Source organism: Caretta caretta, chromosome 14 (assembly GCF_965140235.1).
Source record: "Caretta caretta isolate rCarCar2 chromosome 14, rCarCar1.hap1, whole genome shotgun sequence".
Lineage (NCBI taxonomy): Eukaryota > Metazoa > Chordata > Testudines > Cheloniidae > Caretta > Caretta caretta.
This window is the reverse complement of record NC_134219.1, coordinates 22,636,624-22,656,224: the sequence shown is the minus strand read 5'-3', so window position 1 is coordinate 22,656,224 and position 19,601 is coordinate 22,636,624. Positions and strand designations below refer to the sequence as shown.

The following is a 19,601-nucleotide window of genomic DNA, read 5'->3' as shown; positions in this document are numbered from 1 at the left end:
GGTGGTGTCAGCCCCCGGATGATAAACCTGCTCATTCAGCTTAAAGGGTAAGGAACAATGCAGCGGCAGCACGGCGCAGACAGACAGCAGAGAGCACGGACATGTCTCCCGGGGCAGAGCGGGAGGGGACGCTCTATTTCACTCTCGCCAGGCAAATGCCACAGCAGTGCTATGGTGTGACGATGTGACGCAGCAGGGAGGGGGGAGTGTTGACCTGGGAATGTGCCCTGGGGATGGGAGACCTGAGAGCCTGTCACCTGAGCCAGGAGGGGGAGGGGGAAGTGATGCCTCTGCCCAGGATGAAGTGAGCTGTAGCTCACGAAAGCTTATGCTCAAATAAATTGGTTAGTCTCTAAGGTGCCACAAGTACTCCTTTTCTTTTTGCGAATACAGACTAACACGGCTGCTACTCTGAAACCTGCCCAGGAATGTGAACAGAGGCTGCAGAAGGGAGCCTGCTGGTGGGGTTTAGTTTTTTGTCCACCAACCACAGCCTCAGGTCGGAAGGGCACTGTTCATACAAAAAGAAAAGGAGTACTTGTGGCACCTTAGAGACTAACCAACTCATTTGAGCATAAGCTTTCGTGAGCTACAGCTCACTTCATTGGATGCATACTTTGGAAAGTGTAGAAGATCTCTGAAAACTGTTCATACAGTTGCTCCAGTACGATTAGGTCAAGCAGGTCCTCTTTAGCTTGGGCCTCAGCTGTCCACTTGCGGGCATACCCCTGCATTCGGTTGACCAGTTGTAGGTATGTGACCTCAGGCGTTTTACACTGACTCCAGAACCTTCTCCGGTACATCTCGGGGGTCAGCCCAAACTCACGGAGCAGGGCCTGTTTGAACAGTTCTTAGTCCCCTGCCTCCACCCCTGTCATTCGGCTGTACACCTCCACGGCTTTGGGGTCCAGTAAGGGGGTGAGAAACTGGAGCCTGTCTGCAGGGTCAACCCTGTGCATCTCACAGGCATTCTCAAAGGCCATCAGGAAGCTATCTATGTCCTCCCCCTCCTTCCACTGGGCCAGGAAGCACTTATCAAAGCTCCTTGCAGTCTTGGGTCCCCCCTCACTCACCGCAGCCGGGGCCCCACTGCTCCTCATCCTGGCCAGCTCCAGTTCATGCTGTCTTTGTTTCTTCTTCTCCTGACGTTCCCTCTCCTTCTCCTCCTGCTCATGCTTACGTTGCCTCTCCTCCTGACGTTCCCGCTCCTTCTCTTATTTTTCACGATCCTCCAGCTCCCTCATTTTCATCTCCCTCTCCCATTCCAGCCGCATCTGCTCCAAGGATGGGGAGCTCCGCTGGGAGGATCCCCTGCTGGCTGCCGGGGTCAGGGTGCCCTCGGTATTCGCTGGGCTTCCCCCAACCCCTCCCCTAGGCATAGGTAGGAAGGGTCTTGGGATGTCCTTGGCAGCAGTCTGACCCCTCCCAGCCGGGTCAGGCCCCAGGCCCACGCTGCATCCACTGGGCGGCTTTTCTCAGGGACAGGGATCGGGTCATCCAAGCGATCCCTCTCCTCCAACTGGGCAATCAACTGTTCCTTGGTGGACCTCCCAATGCGCAGCCCCCTCTGCCTGCACAGCTCCACCAGGTCGCTCTTAAGGCATTTAGCGTACATCTCCCTGCTGGCCACTCGGTTTTCTACGGTTTCCAGGAAAAACCCCTAGTGTGCCAGTCCTTCTTGAGGTCACCACCTCTTTGCCAGGGTCGAGCTGCAGACTCCTACGCCCCTGGGACCGCTCGCTGCAATCACCCCGGGGACCCTGTTACTGCAAAAGTCCTTCTCTCTGGTCACACACTCCCAGGGGTTAACCGCCCCCTGAAACCGTCTCTCTCTGAATCTTCAGCATGCCTGGTCCCTGTCAATCCCCCTTCGTTTTATTGTTCCCCAGCCACTTACTGCAGGAAGCGCCGTTCACGGGGTGCAGCACATCCCACCGCTACCACCAGTTGTCACGGAGTGTGGGAGAGTCCAGGCCCTGCACCCCTCTTCCTGGGATTCACTGAGACTCTCAGTCAGCCAGAAGGTTTATTGGACAACAGGAACACAGTCCAAAACAGAGGTTGTGGATACAACCAGGACCCCTCAGTCAAGTCCTTCTGGGGGAGCAGGGAGCTTAGACCCCAGCCCTGGGGTTCCCTGCGTTCCTCCACCCAGCCCCAAACTGAAAACTAAACCCCCCCAGCAGGCTCCCTTCTGCAGCCTCTGTTCACATTCCTGGGCAGAGGCGTTACCTCCCCCTCCCACTCCTGGCTCAGGTGACAGGCTCTCAGGTCTCCCATCCCCAGGGCACATTCCCAGGTCAACACTCCCCCTCCCTGCTGCCTCACATCCTTATGGTCAGCCTGCCTCAGCTAAATGAAATGTCAGTGCTGCACTTAGGGGATGTGCTGGAGAGAAGCAGCTCACCTGCCTGCGAGGCAGGGCTGCGCCCGGGACTGGGAGAGCTGGGAAATGCATGAAAGGCAGGCTGGGAGAAGGTGTGTGGTAAGAGCCGGCGAGGGCTCCGAGTGTGACCTCCTCCTGGGCACTGAACCCGCTCTGTGCCTGGCACCAGTCTGCGGTGAAGAGCTGATCTGGCTTCTTCATTCCCTCGGGAGCGGGCCAAGCTGGGGGAGACATGGGGGTGCTTTGGCTGGCCGTCCCCGGGGTGGAGCTTGGCAGCTGAGGGCTCCTACCTAGGGCTTCTGGGCGAGTCCTGGTCTGGCTGGCTTTGGCCTCAGGCAGGGCCCACATGTTGGTGCATGTGTTGTGAAGCATCCAGGCTGGTGCTGTCCTGGCTCAGCCGCCAGAAGCTCGTGAGGTGTTAACAGAGCAGCTGCCACGAAAGGTCTGTCTTCACTGTGGAGTTAGCCTGGGTGTTGCCCCTAAGCCCTCTCTGCCCACACACCACCGCCTCTCACTCCAGTGTAGAAATGCTTCCAACCAGGGCTAGCTGTCCCGGCTGGGGGTGGGTGGGATCCCACATGCTGCTTTCACTGGAGCTGGGAATCCTCTCTCCACTTTGCAGTGAGGACCCAGGGTAAATCCCTCAAATGCAGTTGCTGCCATTCCCCAGGGGGGCCACGACAGGCAGGTTCTCCCACAGTCCCCTGGGAAAGACGCAGAGAGCAGCTCCACTCGCTGCAGCCCAGCGGACCAAGGCGCGTGCCCCCAGAAGTCCTAGCGGCACACACGGGTGAGCGCGGTGCGGTCAGGGCACAGTAACTGGGACAGGGCGTTGCAGTGGGGCTGCTCCTCACCTCCGGGCTGGGCCAACGCAGGGGCTCCCACCCGGTGCAGTGCAGACATCCCCTGGGGGAGCAGAGGAGGTGGGGCTGCCTGCATGGACTCCGAGGGCATTTCTCTCTTACTGACAGGCACTGCACCGAGTGCCTTGCAGAGCAGATCTAAGGTCGCGTTGTCTCACTCCTGAGGCTGCAGTGCAGCACGGCTGTGTGGGGAGGCACCGCGGAGAGCCGGGAAACGACACCAAGAGGTTCGGGGGCTGGGATTCTCCCGATGAGGGATGGCTGCCCCGGCCCGCAGCTCTTGCTGCGCTGAAGATCAGAGCCTGCTGGGAGCAGGTCGAGGGCAGACACTGACCCGGGGCGAGCAGTGCGTGCTGGGAAAGTGCCCGGCTCAGCCCTCGGCTGGCCTCTGTAGTTCACACGTCTCTCTCTGCTGGGCGGCAGAGCAAAGGGAACAGCACCAAGAGCCATGTGGTAGGACTCCTACCCGTGTCAGCTCCTGGAGCGCTGAGGGGGCGTCCGGGCACCCACCTCCACATCTCCCTTAGCAAAGGACAGGGCCTGGGGCTTGGGCGGGGGAGGCAGAGGGTGAGGAGCTTGCCCGGGACAAGGGGCAGAAGGATCAGGTGACCTTTGGGGTTGGAGGTGACCCTGGGGCTGGGTAGCTGAGGGGTGAGCTTGGCGGGAGGGAGAGGTGAAGTTGGGTGTTGCAATGGGGCGCTCAGGAAGTGCAGGGTGTGGGGAAATTGGGGCTGGACAGTCTGGGGGTGCTGACTAGGGGGAGGGGTAGGAGCGCAGGAGAGACAGTGTGAGTGCACTGGCATTTCCCCTTTGAAGATCTGGGTTCAAACCCAGCTCAGCATCCCAGTGAAATGCATCTGGCTGTCTCAGCCCAGCTCCAGGAGCCATTTGCCAGCCTCCCTAGGCCACGGGTCTCCCACCTAAGGACAGAGCCCTCGCCCAGTGACAAGGCTTTTTCTAGCCACACGCAAAGGGAAATGCCCCACAGGCCAACGTCTCCTCCCAAGCTTCCTTCTCTGGAGCACCCACTGCCCCGTGAATGCCCTGCACAGACCCCCACCAGGACCCGGCCCCTCACTCGGGGCAACAGTCACCCCCATGCACAGGGGCCTCCGCAGCATGTCCACCCTGGCCTGAGGGGCCGTGGTGCAACACAACGTTTTGAAAACCTGACCTGTGAGAAAGGTTAAAACAACGGGGCATGTTTGGTCTGAAGAAAAGGAGACTGAGGGGGGACCTCAGACGAGTCTTCAAATATGCCAAGGGGGCTGTTCTGAAAAGAGCAGGGCCCCATTGTTCTCCATGCCTGCTGACGGGAGGACAAGCAGTAATGGGCTTAATCTGCAGCAAGGGAGAATTAGGTTACATATTAGGGAAAACTTTCTAATTCTAAGGGCAGTTAAGCTCTGGAACAGGCGCCCAAGGGAGGTTGTGGAATCCCACTCATTGGAGCTTTTCAAGAGCAGGTCGGACAAACCCCTGTCAGGGATGGCCTGGGGTTATTTGGCCCCGCCTCAGCACAGGGAGATGTGCGAGGTGACCTCCCAAAGTCCCTGCCAGCCCCACATTTCTGTGTTTTACCTTTGTTCTGGCTTTACCATGAAAGGGCCGGCGCTATCCCATGATGCTCTGTAGCTGTGGATGCAGCAGGGCTATCGAGCGCTGGCTGCCCTGATGGGAGGCCTTTGCCATCCACAGCCAGAGCATGAGCAAGGCCCAGGCTTTGGGAGCTACCGCTGGGTTGTAATAAACCACACCCTAAACAGACCTACATGATAGGGTGCCTCCCATAGCCCTTCGCTTGCCAGAATTCCTAGTCAGATGCTCCCCTGTGTGCAGCCCCGACGCAGTGGTAGAGCAATGGGAAATGCTTGTGATGTGGGAAAAGTGTATTGGATGCTGTCCTGGAGCAGTCCCCTCATGACACAGCGTGCCCGCAGGGCCATACCACCCTCGCCTTCCTTTGGCTGCTCCCAAGTCCCGTGTCCACAGCAGTGCAGCGCTCCTACCGCAGTATCCCCCTACCTGGGCCCAAGTTATTTAGCCTTAATAAAGCCCACAGGTCCAAACCCTGCCCCTGGGTTAAGGGATTGCTCAACCCTCATGCCTGGGGCTGTGCAATGGGTCAAGCCTGCTTTGCCAGCCCACCAGCTCTGGGTTCCGGTTCTGCTTCGCAGCACCTCTTCTCCAAAGCGGGGTGTATCCCATCCCCAGCGTGTCTGCTGCACCCTTAAACTCCTGTTTCCTTAAAGGGGCTGTTTCATAGACAAGCCCCACTGCTCCTTAAAGGGGCCAGACCACAGACCATGATGTTAAACGTTATGGGGTAATTCTGCCCCAGTGCAGGCTCCGGCAGCTGGGGGCAGGTGCTCAGTGGAGGGCAAAGCCGAGCCCCATATGTTTGTGGCCCTTACGGTGGGACTCGGTGCTGAGGTGTGTTCCCAGGTTGGCGCTCAGCTGTCTGCACTCATCACTGCCTGCACGGGGTTGGGAACATACGACGCATCCTAATTTGCAGCCAGAACAAGAGCTCGGGTTCCCTGGGGCACAGACAGTCCAAGGGGAAGGCCCCCCATTAGTTGCTTATTGGCCCTTCTGCTGCCCATCTGCTCCTCTGTTTTTCAGGCCCTTGAATGTCACCTTAGTCTTCCAGTCCAAGAGCCAGCGGTTCCTGCGGATAGGCTTAGCGGTGCCCCTCTTCAGCACCGTGGCGACCCTCAGGGCAATGGTGGCAGAAGAAGGCAAAATCACCCCCGATCAGGTGAGTCGGGGCCAGACCCTCCCTCCCACTGTCCCAAGCCTGGAGCAGCCAGGTGGCCAGCTACGCCCCCTGCCGAGCGCACTCCTGGCGGCATTGGGGGTGCCCGCTCCGGCCAGGCAGGGCTCACATGGCAAGGAAGGGGCCCCCCCCCTTTGTCTCAGCCACTCTGGTGCAGGGACTCACTGCGCTGTGCCACAAATGCCAGGTGGCATCGCTGCACCAGGCGGCAGGGTGTGAATGGAACCCCCTGGTGAGTGTGTTTCACAGGTGGTATGGGTGTGTTACAACCCTGTCAGCCTGGCTCCCAGCTGTAGCAGCTCGTGTCTTAGCTCCGGAGGCCCCCCGTGGGCCCATCCACGTTCACTGCATTGAGCTGCTGTGTGGAGGCCCCTGGCAGCCCTGAGACCCCTTAGTGGTTCTGCAGGCTCAAGGCTCTCCAGATGCAGGAGAGACCGTGGCCACAGGGCGGGTTTCTCCTCAACTCCTGTACGGGAGGGAGACGGGGTCGCTGACCATTCCCCTGCGCTGCAGGTGATCCTGGCGGAGCTGTCCCCCAGCGGGTTCCAGCGCTCCTTCCACGACGAGGAGGATCTGAATGCCATCGCGGAGGGCGACAGCATCTATGCCTTCCAGGCCCCGATGCCCTTCACCAGAGGCAGCTCGTCCCGGCTCTCAGGTACCAGACTGCATTCGGGTTCATTCCTTGCAGGCAGGTGGGAACGTGCACAAGGTAAAAGCCTTGTGAGGCTCTTCTGAGCCTTGGCGGGAGGTTGACTGACTGTAGCTCTGCAGCTTTAATGAGCAGAAATTGACGTGGGATTTACTCCACTCTCCCCGGGACTGAATCCCTGGAGACAGCTCCCCCTGCCCCTCCCAATATGCATCTGTCCCAGCTTCTGGTCGTACCCAGGAAACAATTACGCAGGCTGAGCCCAAACCACTGAGCTGAGGGAATGTCAGGGTACCTCGTCTGATGGCCTATTAACAACAGATGGCCCCTGTTTAAAGGCACGGGGCATTTTAGACTGAACGCGCGTGGAACAGAATCTCTCCTGACACAGCCAGACCAGCTGCCCATGAGGGTATCTCACAATGTGTGAGACACAGGAAGGAAGGTGCAGCTACAGCTCTGGGCTGGGACGCAGGAGATCTGAGGTCAGTTCGAGCTCAGTCACAGGCTCCTTGGGGCAGTCACTCAATTTTCTGGGGATAACGATGCTTTCTGGGGATAACGATGCTTAATTCTGGGGGGGGGGGGGCAAGGACCCCGTCCTGCGTGTGCAGCGCCCAGCGCAATGGGGCCCTGACCTGCCACATACACAATGATTTCACCCTGATCTTTAAAGCGCTGCGCTGCCCTCTCTCTGTGCTTTGATTTAGGGTGCACTCAGTGCCGGGGGCACAACCGGCTGAGCCTGTGCGATGCAGTGCCGCGGCCTGTTCACAGCTTGCTTGTCCTCGTGGACAAACACCCAACTCCTAATGCTGCCATTTCCCCGCCACCGGCACTGCAGAGTTGCCAGCTGAATGGCCAGGAGCTTAGGGACCATCTCCCTTGCCAGAGGGCAGGGCTAAGGAGCCATGAGGGTCGGGGAACAGGCTCTGTCACCACCTGAGCTGTGTGCCTGCTGCAGGCACAGCCAGAGGATGTCAGCCTCACGGACGTCCGAGATGCAGAAGACCTCTCTGGTCATTGGGTCCTGGGGGCCTGGCAGGATTCTGTGTCTGGCCTCTTTCACAGGCCCTGCATTGAGCTCATTCAGAAAGAGGAGGCTATGCCAGCGAATCGTCCCCAGGACAGCCTGATGCACAGCCCCTAGTGCAGCCCTCAGAACGCAGGTGGGTTGCATTTCTCTTGCAGGGCGGGAGACTGGACCACCCTCAGCACCAGTTGCAGGTGTGCAGGTCTGCCCATCCCCCAGGTTTGCAGATGAGAGTTCTAGGACCCAGTGTGAGCCATGCACCCACCCTCCCTTCATCCGAGTCCTCCAACACTTCCTCTAATAACTCTTTGCCCTTCCCTAGCACGGTCTCCCGCACGGTCTCCCACACAGCCAGTGCCAGGGGCTGCTGTCCTTACCCACCCTGGCCAGCACCCTGCTGGTGCAATGGGACCCACTAAGCAGCACCCTATTCCTGCAATAGCACCCACTAAGCCCCAGGGGATTATCTGGGGAGCAGGGTGCTAGTCAATGGGAGTAAACGCATCCAAATCCCGCCCTGTGTGGGAGGGGCAAGTATCGTTAGCCCTCCCCTGGGAGTCATAGACCCTGGCTCCAAAGAGCACTGTCATTCCAGGTGCAAACATGGTTCGAAACCTCAAAATGGTTTGCGAAATGGGCGAGTAGTTTTCTGGCCAGCCCGGTGAACCTGCCTCTCCCAGGTGGAGGTGCCCAGCCAGGCCGGAGTGCGCGGGGGCAGGGAGAAGAACCGGAGTGACCGAGCGGCATGCCCAGATTGCCTACGGAGCTGTAGAGGCAGCAGCCTGCTTAATGCTGCTCTGAGAGGTGCTGCCCCCCTGGGTGTCAATGCACCTGGACCCGCCAGTTTGCTCAGAGCCACATCCGTCCACTCGGGGACTAAGGAAACACCAAAAGGCTCTGGCTTAAATTCTGGCCTCAGTTATGCCCATGCAGCTCTGCTGGCAGGGAAGGGGGTGCATGGGGGTGGGCTGAGGAGAGAACTGGGCCCCTAACGTTCCCTAACAGCAGCTCTTCAGAAGGCCAGACTGACAAGTCTTGGTGATGGTTCCAGAGGGAGTCTCAGAGAGTTCTGGGCTTTGGAGACTTCTCTGACCCCCTGGGAAGTATCCAGCCCTCGTTGCTCTGCAGCTGGCTTCCTCGTGGGATTTCCAGGTGGCGTCCAGCTTGGCTGGTGCTTAGGCCCCTCGGCTCCAGGAAGTGCAGAGGGAGCCGTGAAAGTGAGACCGAGCGAAAAGTGAAGCGAACGTTTTCAAACCCAGAGAGAGGTTCAGCTCGACCTGCGGGTGGACGGTCGGGTCGGCCCTTGCAGGATTTGCCCTTCCTCAGTTAGGACGGGCCACAGGGCTGGGGTGCAACCTGCAGTGTGGCAGACTTCGGGGGAGCCTCTGTCTATGGGATGCACAGAGACAGCTCTAGGAAGGCAGGGAGAGACGATTCTGAGACCTGGCTCCCCTAGCTCATGACTTCAGGCAGAGGGCTCCTTGCTTGCTGTCTGGAGGAGGGTTTGGGATGCAGAGCTGTGTGGCTCAGAATCCCTGAGAGCTGCAGAGAAATCCTGGGGCCACCTGCCACAGAGCTAACTTCATGGTGCCCAGAGGTAAAGCAGTATCCCTCCAGCACAGCACCAGCTTCAGGGGAATCCTGGGGGTGGAGGCCACTGCCCATCACGCTGTTCCTGACCCAGCTTCACCCCTCCAGCTAACAATAATGGGCGTTTCAAAGGAAAGCGTCACGTACGATGTCCTAGTATCATGCTCATTGGCAAGGCTTATGCTGGTAATTGGACCCCAGGACTCCCCTTAATGGTGACTTAATTAGAGGCCAGCTGGTGTTCAGTAAACGTTAGCCTAAGTACTCATGGCATCTGGGCAGGGTGTGACGAAGTGGGCCTGTTCTTAATGTTTCCTCTGAATAGTGTGGGGGTGCCTCAGTTTCCCCTATGCAGTTCTTAAGTATCTAGGTGGTGGGGTAAGGGTGTATGATCATTGCAGAGCCCTAGAGGGCAGGTGTGTGCAGGGATCTGGACACAGAGAATGGCCGACACCCTGTTTCCTGGCAACTGATGGCCTGGGCCCTTCCCCCCCTGCAAGGTGAGAGCTGAAGGGTTGGAGAACAAAGGAATCAGGTGACCACCTGGCCCGGGAAAGGAACAAAGCCCAGAGGAGGAGGGGCTGGGGGGGTTTTTCAGTTTGGGGCTGGCTGGGACATGGAGTGAAGTGCAGACGTGGTTGTCTGGCTCACTGCCCCCCAGAATGGGCCCAGCTGAGGGATCCCGTTCTCTGCACCTGCAAGCTCTGTGTTAGACCATGTTCCTGTCGTCTAATAAACCTTCTGTTTTACTGGCTGGGTGAGAGTCACGTCTGACTGCGAAGTTGGGGTGCAGGACCCTCTGGCTTCCCCAGGAGCCCCGCCTGAGCGGACTCGCTGTGGGAAGCGCACGGAGGGGCAGAGGATGCTGAATGCTCCGAGGTCAGACCCAGGAAGGTGGAAGCTGAGTGAGCTGCGTGTCCTGAAGACAGGCTGCTCACAGAAAGGCGACTGCCCCAGAGTCCTGACTGGCTTCATGGGGAGCAGTTCCAGATCATCGCCCAGGGACTCCGTGACAACTGGTGTCAGAAGTGGGATGTACTGCACCCCGTGGATGGTGCTTCCTGCAGTAAGTGACTGGGGAGCAGTAACACGAAGGGGGATTGCCGAGGACCAGGCCTGCTGAAGGCTCAGAGAGGAGCGGTTTCGGGGGGCGGTTAACCCCTGGGAGTGTGTGACCAGCGAGAAGGATTGTGCAGTAACAGGGTTCCCCTGGGGACTGCAGCGAGCAGTCCAAGGGGCGGAGGAGTCTGCAGCTCGACCCTGGCAAAGAGGTGGTGACCTCGAGAAGGGCTGGCACACTAGGGGTTCTCCCTGGAAACCGTGGGGAGCTGAGAGCACACGGGCCTGTGAGTCCACAACAACTTGGGAGGAGCGGAGTGATGGCCTGTCACCGTCTCCTTAAGAAGGACATTGTAACCCTGTGCAGAAAGAGAGGGTTGAGCGTTGGAAAGTTCACCAAAGCAGAGTTAATCGTGCAGCTGGAGGAGGATGATCGCTCTAAGGAACAGATTCCTGACCCCAACTGGGGCTATAGCAGGATCTGGGAGCAGCTGGAGCGGGAGCCAGGCATCGCCAAGACTCCTGTCCCCGACCAGACGGGGGTCTTCACGATCGGGTTCCCCATCGGGGGATCGAGACGGACGGGATTGGAGCGGAGTCTGAGAGAGCAAGAGGACCGTGGGAGACAGCGAGAGCCCGAGAAAGAGCTGCAGAAGCAGCAGCAGGATGAACTGGCGGTGGTGGGGCGGAGAGGCCGAGGGGACCTCCCCGGGGTGAGTGGGGATAGATCCCGGGGGGCCAGTTCTGCAGGGAACCTCGAGACTAAATTGCTGCCCCTAGTTAAGGGGGGGGGGTGTGGATGCCCACCTCACTGCCTTTGAGCAGGCTGGAGATCTGAACCAGGGGGACCCTGCGGAAAAGCCCCGGTGTCTAGCTCCCTTGCTGGGTCCCAAGGCCACAGACTCCATCAGCCAGATGGGTGGGGAGGTGGACAGGCTCCCACTCCTGACCCCAACCTATATGTCTGTGTGGAGTTCCCTGGGGTCAGGCCCCTCGGACCCCCAGTGGGAGCGGAAGGGGATGGTCAATGGGGAGACATTCCTGGGGTGGCGAGATCCTGGGACAGAGAGAACTGGTGTCAGACCCTGGGTGGTGCAGCCTCAGAGGCTGAGGGCCTGTGTGAGCTGGGTGAGGGTCCCAGGGACGAAGCCCCTCGCCCTGCCTATGGCCCAGATCCCTGTGCAGACCCAGGAGGGGTGGGGCTGGCTGGCCGTTGGGGTGCCCCAGGACACCAGCTGCGAGACCCTGTTGTGGGGTGACTGTGTCTCTTTGGGACAGGATCCAGGCCCTGCTCCTGTAACTGCCGAGGGTTTGAATTTGAATCCAGGGAACCAATCGGTGGAGAGGGAAATGGTCAGTGAAAATGCAGATGACCTGGCTGGCAGCAGGGAGGAGCCGCTAGGCTCAGGCTACCTGCCTGCCTGTAACCAGACCCCTGGGACTCGGTGGGACAGAGAGATGCTCCCTGCCCCCTTGCACACCAGACTGGGGACTCTCGCTGGCTCTGATGCAGTGAGGAAAGCAGTGGCCTGCCCCCACTGGGACAGCAAGGGCAGTGCTGAGCACAGTGGGAGCTGAGACCCCAGCTGAGTGGGGGGAGACACAGGCAGGGCAGGGGATCTGTGGGGAGTGGCAAGGTGCTTGGTAAGGGAAGTGTGGATGAGCCTAGGCAGCCTTGTGAGGTGATGGCTGTGTCCAGTCAGCAGGGTGGGAAGGCGAGGAGAGTGGAAGATGAGAGTCCCTGGACCTTACCTGTTAGCTGGGTGGAGAATTGGGACAGTGAAGGAAATGGGTCTCTCTGTCAGGGGTATTGACTTGCCTATGGAGGGAGCTACCCTGATCTCCAAGCAGTTGTCTGTGACCAGCCTTGTGTGCTGGGACAAAGGGAATGAGATCCCAACCTGTGTGTCTGGTAAAGGAGAAAGTGTGTCCGGCTCTTCTTGGTCTGTGGAGCAGACAGAAGGGGCCTTTCAGCCTGTGATGGTTGAGGGTCATGCAGTTGTCTCAGAGCTGGTTCTGGATTCAGCTAAAGCCCAGGAAGGGAAGGGTCCTAAGTTTCTGTCTGCTCGGGAGAATGGCCCTGTAACTAGGTCGCATCCAGTTAGGGTCTATGTAAAATCCCCGAGACCAGACAATTCTGGTGCTTGTATTTTGCCTGTTGCTAGTGTGTTGTTGGAAAGGGTGTAGCAACTCTGTCTAATCAGGGTGAGATCCTAGCCAGGGCACAAGGAGAGCAGGAAGGTGATGTGATTGTGGAACCTACTGAGGGTGTGGAAACCTGTAGCAAGAAGGAAAAGATTCCTGAACTTGTGTGTGGCAAAGGGAAGGAGAATGCTTCTAACCTTTTATCTAGGAAGTCTGTAAGTTTGCATGAAAGGGGATTGTGTAGGAATCCGCCTGATGGGCCAGAGGTGATTCTGGATGTAAGGGAGACCCAGAAAGAGTCTGTAGTTGCTCAGGAAAGTGTTCCCCTAGAGCAAGCCCTAGGTAAAGAGGGTAAGAGCAGAATTTCTGGGAGGGGGTGAATTGTTGCATAGAAAAGCCCTCGGGAAAGGAATCCTCATGGAGTCTTTGCAAGCAGTTTACTGCCACTGAAGGGTGTGAAAGTGATTTAATCAAGAAAGTTTAAGTTCCTAACAGCCAGAAATTTTCTGTTGTGAATGGATCCACTGACTTTCCTGTTGAAAGATCCAGTGTGGATAGCTTTGAGAAGGTCTCAGATGGAGTGAAAGCTGTTAAGAAAGGTATACCGTCCTATAACCAAGTGGCTGTGGTTGGCCAGCTTGTTGGGGAGACAAGGTTGTTGGGAAAGGGATGTCTCCATGCTAGTTCTGTAAGTGAACAGTATGTGGCCCAGGTCAAGATGGGGGCCCTTAACCAAGAGAGCCCGAATTGCAGCCCTCCAGACTGGAGCTCTGGGAGAAAACCCAATCCCAGTTTGACCCCCTGGGGTTTTGGGGTGGCCAAAGGGCATGGGCTGCAGAAACCTTCCCACATGCAGCCTGCTAGTGCTATCGACCACCCCCGACCTAAGGGAGGGCGTGAAACTGGAAGGGCCTGGTGTAACTCCTACCAAGGAACGGGAGAGATGCTGGGGCATCCATGGGAACATTGGTGGCTTCAAACTTCCCCAGGTCACCGGGTAAAGTGACCCCGCTCAGTTCGATCTCGAAGGGGGGAGAGATGTGACGAAGTGGGCCTGTTCTTAATGTTTCCTCTGAATAGTGTGGGGGTGCCTCAGTTTCCCCTATGCAGTTCTTAAGTATCTAGGTGGTGGGGTAAGGGTGTATGATCATTGCAGAGCCCTAGAGGGCAGGTGTGTGCAGGGATCTGGACACAGAGAATGGCCGACACCCTGTTTCCTGGCAACTGATGGCCTGGGCCCTTCCCCCCCTGCAAGGTGAGAGCTGAAGGGTTGGAGAACAAAGGAATCAGGTGACCACCTGGCCCGGGAAAGGAACAAAGCCCAGAGGAGGAGGGGCTGGGGGGGTTTTTCAGTTTGGGGCTGGCTGGGACATGGAGTGAAGTGCAGACGTGGTTGTCTGGCTCACTGCCCCCCAGAATGGGCCCAGCTGAGGGATCCCGTTCTCTGCACCTGCAAGCTCTGTGTTAGACCATGTTCCTGTCGTCTAATAAACCTTCTGTTTTACTGGCTGGGTGAGAGTCACGTCTGACTGCGAAGTTGGGGTGCAGGACCCTCTGGCTTCCCCAGGAGCCCCGCCTGAGCGGACTCGCTGTGGGAAGCGCACGGAGGGGCAGAGGATGCTGAATGCTCCGAGGTCAGACCCAGGAAGGTGGAAGCTGAGTGAGCTGCGTGTCCTGAAGACAGGCTGCTCACAGAAAGGCGACTGCCCCAGAGTCCTGACTGGCTTCATGGGGAGCAGTTCCAGATCATCGCCCAGGGACTCCGTGACACAGGGTGTGTGGAATGTCTTCTCATTCAGATGCCACCCGCGTTCAGATTAGCTGCCACCAGGGCTATTGCAGCTGCTTGGTGCCGGAATGAGCTGCGCTGCCGCTTGGAGTGGGCCGTGGGCATCCTGGAACTGATGAAGTAAGAACCGACCCAACCGTGGCACCAAATGAAATTTGACTGTTTGAAGTTCAGAAAACACCCCCCGCCCCAATTCTGTTTCACTTTCACTGCCCCTCTGCATGTCCTGCGTGTGCCTGGAAACACATGATCCAAAACTTGGCAAGAAAGGAGCAGCTCGCAGTGCTGCCCAGAAGCAGGACGCTTGTAAAATCTCCACAGGGAATGTGTTCAATTTTCCAGATTTCCGGGGAACAGGTGGCAGCCAGACTCCTGATTGCTTCTCCAGGCTCCATCCCCAGGCATAGGAGGTTCCCGTACCCCAGGCAGGGTGCTTTGAGGTCCCCACCTCGGGCCTGGGCTGAGTCTGAGTCCAAGCAGAAGGCACCTAACACAAGTGGAAGTTGCTGTCCTAGAGAATGTTCCCTGAGTACTAGCCGCAGGCAAAGGCCTGAACAAAGCAATTCCTGCAGCAGCCCCATCAATAATAGATCTAGCCTAATGGAGCTTGTTGGTCTAATTCTTCCTTCCCCGGCAGCCCCCTGGGGAGCAGTGTTTTCAGGTTCCCCAGGAAAGTGCCAAGCGTGTTTCAGAACCGTATAAGGCACATGTGCAGCTGCATCAGGGCACGGCGTCTCTGGCACCAGGACTGGGCTGAGAAGGGAAATCTCCCTCCTGGAGCTAACGCCGAGGAGTATAAAAATACCAGAGCTCCTTCTCCGGCCAAGGATGACACAGCCTGGGGCCGGTGAACAAGGCGGCCGGGGGGACATGGCTTTGCATCCTTTCATGTCACGCAGTATTAACTGCTGAGCTGATTCTCTTCAAGCAGAGCACTGGTGAGGTCTGAGACATGATGAGCAATCGGGCCCTTCTCTTGTTAGGGAGCTCAGCCCTGCAGCAGAAAGCACCAGGTCATGGGTCCAGGATAGCTGCAGGACTTCATCTTTCCTGATAGCCTTTTTTAGAGGCCCCTCACTGTGCTATCTGGGCACCTCATGTGCATTTATAGAGCCCCTCCTCCCCACCGTGAGGTGGGGCGGGTGGGGGGGGAGGAGGGTATCAGAGCCCCGTTTCACAGACAGGGAACTGAGGCTCAGGGGATGTGCCCAAGGTCGCCCGAGGCAGAGCTAGGAATTAGAACCCAGATCTCCTGAGGTCCCTCTCTGGCAGGCTTACTGGGCCTGTCCGAGGAGTGACAACAGGCAAATAGCATGGGGAGGCAGGAAAGCTGTGCTCTGCCCAAGCCAAGGCTGTGGGGAAGGAGGCCTGTTCCTCTCCCCAGGTTCGCAGCCTGGAGTCCGGTCTGCTCTCTGCAGTACAAGAGCAGGACATGTCCCCCTGGCAGTGTGGCCGGTCTGTGGTGGGGAGATGCCCCCCAGGGCTGATGACTCGGGAGCAGTCCTGATATGGCCCCTCCCCAGGCCGGGACGTTGGACCAGAGTGCGGAGCCGCTACCACAGCCTGCCCCCCGCTGAGCTGTGGGGGGTGGGCAGTAAGTGGGCAGGCATCAGCAGCACCCGGCCCTGCCACGGCCCCTCTCCCTGGGGGTCTGCTGTTCTCCTGTGTGGGCCTCAGACACACAGAACCCGCCAGCCGGCCATGACGTCCCCAGCACGCTGGAGAGGGACTCAGTGCCCCTGCCAGTTGGTGGCAGGCGGGAGCTGCTGGTGGTTCTTTGCTCTGGCAGCAGCTGGGGGCACTTCCCAGTCACACCTGTTTGTCCCCTTCCCTTTGTAGTTTGGCCCAGTTGGGCAGCTCCTTCAGCAGCCTGGCCTCCAGGGGTCTGAGCCCTCCCAGCTCTCGCTGCAGCTGGGCATGGCCCAGGGATTGGTGCCAGGTTTCCCCTCCCTTTCATCCCAGGGCAGTGCTGGTCAGAAATAGCCCTCAGGTGGGCCAGGCAGCTGTGAGGAGGAACGGCCGTGGCTGGTGCTGGGAGGTGGGAGCTGAGACCATCTGTTCCTTTGACGGGCTCTTACCTAGGCTTATGCCTCCCTTGAAGGCTGTGGCCATCTATCACGTCCCTCCCAGGTGCGTGTGGATGAGCCCGCCACTGAAAATAGCTGCAGGACGAGTGGTGGTAGGGGCAGTGAGGCTCCATCACTGTTCTGGCCTGTTATTAAGATCTATAACCCAGCAATCGCAGCATGAGGCCGCTGGGAAATAGACTTTTCTCCTGCAGCTCAGCCTTCCCTTCCCGGCCAGCTGCGTTCCTCGCCCCGAGCACCAAGATCCTGGCAGTGAGGCACCCAGCTGGGGGAAGGCAGCCTTGGGGCACATCCCCTGCAAGCCCCAGTTCTTGTTTTTAAGCTCTTTTGACATGATTCTGCTCCCATGAGTGATCTCCAACTACTGTGGGCAGGGAAGAGAGCCCCCACAGACCCCAAGGCTGTCCCAGCCCTGGGCTCCCTTCACACAGCTCTGCCATGCCCCTCACTCCCACCCCACAGGCCCCGTAGCTATCCCAGCCCTGGGCTCCCCTCACACAGCTCTGCCGATGCCCCGCACTCCCGACCAACAGCCCCAGCTACTGTCCCAGCCCTGGACTCACTCACTCACCCATAGCTCTGCCGGGGCCCCTCAATCCCCATCTGCAACCCTTTGCTATTTCCGCCCTGGGCTCCCCCTGCCCAGCAATGATGGTGCTCCTCAATCCTGATCTGCGGCCTTCATGGCTATTCCAGGGGCATGCATTAGCACACGTACATGCTGTAAGGGGTGCTATAAACATTCCCAGGACGAAATGCCCGATACCTACAACTTCCTTGGCTTGAATTCCAGGCTGTGGAGACAAATGGCTCAATAAGGCAAATGCAGGAAGACATCCTGCTTCCCTGGGGCCCTGCCTGGGTCCCAATCCCGGGGAACCCTCCTAGCGAGGCCTTTCAGCGAGGCACTGGCTTGGGGAGCTGCAGGTGAGTGTTCCTGTGGTGTGCAGTGCTCAGCTGAGGGCCATTTGAACTGGGTGGGGTGTTCTGGTTCATTGTCTGTTGTCCTGTGCTGTTAAACAGCTGCCATGCGGCAGGCCAGAAGGAGCTGCATTTCAGCAGTGCGGGAAGCGATTAGTGGGTTTGTGAGGTCACTGTATACATTAATACTCAGCACTTATCAAGGCCACAGATCTCACAGTGGGCAAGTATCGTTATTCCCATTTTACAGAGGGGGAAACTGAGGCACAAAGCAGGCAAGTGACAAAGGTCCCATGGCCAGGCTGTGGATAGAACATGACTCCCTGTGTGGCACCTATGCTGTGAGTGGGGCAGCTCGGGTGAGTAAGGCTTACAGGATCACGTCCGGTTTTCTCCAGGCTGGCTTTACGGGAACAAGCTTGGAGCTGCAGGGGCTTCTCAAAGTGGAGGCAAAATGTGGAGCAAAGCAACCTGCTCTGGAGGAGACTGAGGAGGAGACAGAGAACAGCCCGGCGCTGAGGGCCCAGGGGCCTTGCTGAATTAACTGAGCTTGGTGCAACCTCTCAGTGCTCTGCGCAATTCTGACAGCCTGACCGTGCCGGCACATGGGTCAGTAGACGGTATTTCAAGGTACAAGGCTTAGCGTGGATTGTCCCCAAGGCAGCAGCTTCTCCTGGCTCTTGATTGATATCCATAAATATTTAATGTCCAGAAGTTAGCATCAAGCCGTGACGCTGAGAGTTGGGCTCTGGCCGCTATGCGATCCTGGCATTCCCCAGCCTCAGCAACCGGGGCCGCCTCGGCCTCTGCAAAGCACCTCAGTACCGGGACTGGAAGGGCACCAGATAGACCGGCTGGCTCTGTGGAAATGGAAACATTGCGCTGGGTGTTAAACGTGTCGGAGCGTCTCCCCAAACAAGTTTGTTTCATATTCTGGTGCAGAGGCACATTGTCCCGAGTGACGTTTGGTGGGCGAGGAGTGGGGCAGGACGAGCAGGGTGGGGTTTGTGATTGGCAGGGTGATTGGGAAGGACGAGTCGGTTGGTGGTGGCAGGGGAAACCCAAGTGCAATGCACGTGCTGGACCGTTTACCTGACAACTCTGCCGATGCCCCTCACTCCTGACCTGCAGCCCTCCTGCTGTTCCAGCTCTGGGCTCCCTAACTTCAAGTGCTGCCTGTGAGCACAAATCCTAACCCCGCTGCCCCCCATCCCACCTTCAATCCTGGGCTCCCCTCCCACCCAGCCAATACCTCTCAACACTGCAGAGATTTCTCGGACAGCCCAGAATGTGTCCCGTCATCGCCCTTCAGAAATGAGCCCGTGCCACCAGGGGCCTTCCCCAGTAAGGGGCTGCCCGGACCCTGGCTAGGGAATGGAGCATGCCTGGCCCCTCTTGCTTTGCCAGTACCCCTCAGCCCATGCCTGGCTCTGCTTCCGTCTGCTGTGCTCTGTGGCACATCAGGGATGGGGACAGATCTGCACAAAGGACCTGGTTGAAGTGACTGGATTAATTTCCCTCAAGGGCTGGTTTCTCCTCATCCGGTGCAGGGAGGAATCATCATAACTCTAAGGGCTGGCCTGGAGCCCTGGGGCCTGAGGGATGCTTCCCCTCAAGGGTGGGCTTGTCTGTTCCCTTGGTGTGTCCAACAGGGGGGCAGCTGCACGCTGCAGGCAGGGCTCCCGAAGCAGCTGGGCTGGTGCAGAAGGATGCTTGAGAGCACAAGCCCACCCTGGCCAGCCCCCACCCTCTCCCCATGTGCACCCGTCAGGGCAGCCTGCCCCGTGTTGCCCCAGGCCCCTGCCTGCTGCCCAGCTGGAGCGAGTCTGGGCCTGGATCTTCCACAAGCCAGGGGCACTCAGCCCTCACAGCAAGTCCCCTGGGTGAATAATGATCATTATTAGTAGCAGTCGGGTGTAAGGCGGCAGCTCCAGGGATCATCCAACAGCTCTTCTCAGCATCCAGATGTTGATCGCTTCCATTCGTCCCTGACATCAGGGGAAGCCAAGCTCCAAATCCCATCAGGTCTAGCCTGGCAAGGGGCAGCTGTGCACATCTGGAGATGGGGTCTGGAGCACACATCTGGCCCAGTAGGATCCAGTGGCCCTGTCTGTGTGGCACGTGGTTGGGATGGGGCCAGAGAGTGCAATGCAGGGAGCAGAGACAGGCCCCAGAGCGGGGCCCGGAAGGTCTCTACGGCCATTTCACCCTAAACACGCAGGTCAGTGTCAGGCTGTAGCCTCTGCCAGCTGGATCACGGGGTTTCAGGTAAAACAGTGGAGGGTATGAGGAGTGAG

General features: G+C 58.4%; 1 protein-coding gene across 1 annotated transcript in view; it reads left to right on the top strand.

The window, feature by feature from the left end:
• Positions 1–19,601, top strand: part of USP43 (ubiquitin specific peptidase 43) — a 211,940-nt gene that overhangs the window by 135,244 nt on the left and 57,095 nt on the right. Inside the window, exons 5-6 of the mRNA XM_048817556.2 lie at positions 5,875–6,010; positions 6,542–6,686. Of these exons, the coding sequence (XP_048673513.2) occupies positions 5,875–6,010; positions 6,542–6,686 (281 nt within the window). The remainder of the gene's footprint in view (positions 1–5,874; positions 6,011–6,541; positions 6,687–19,601) is intronic.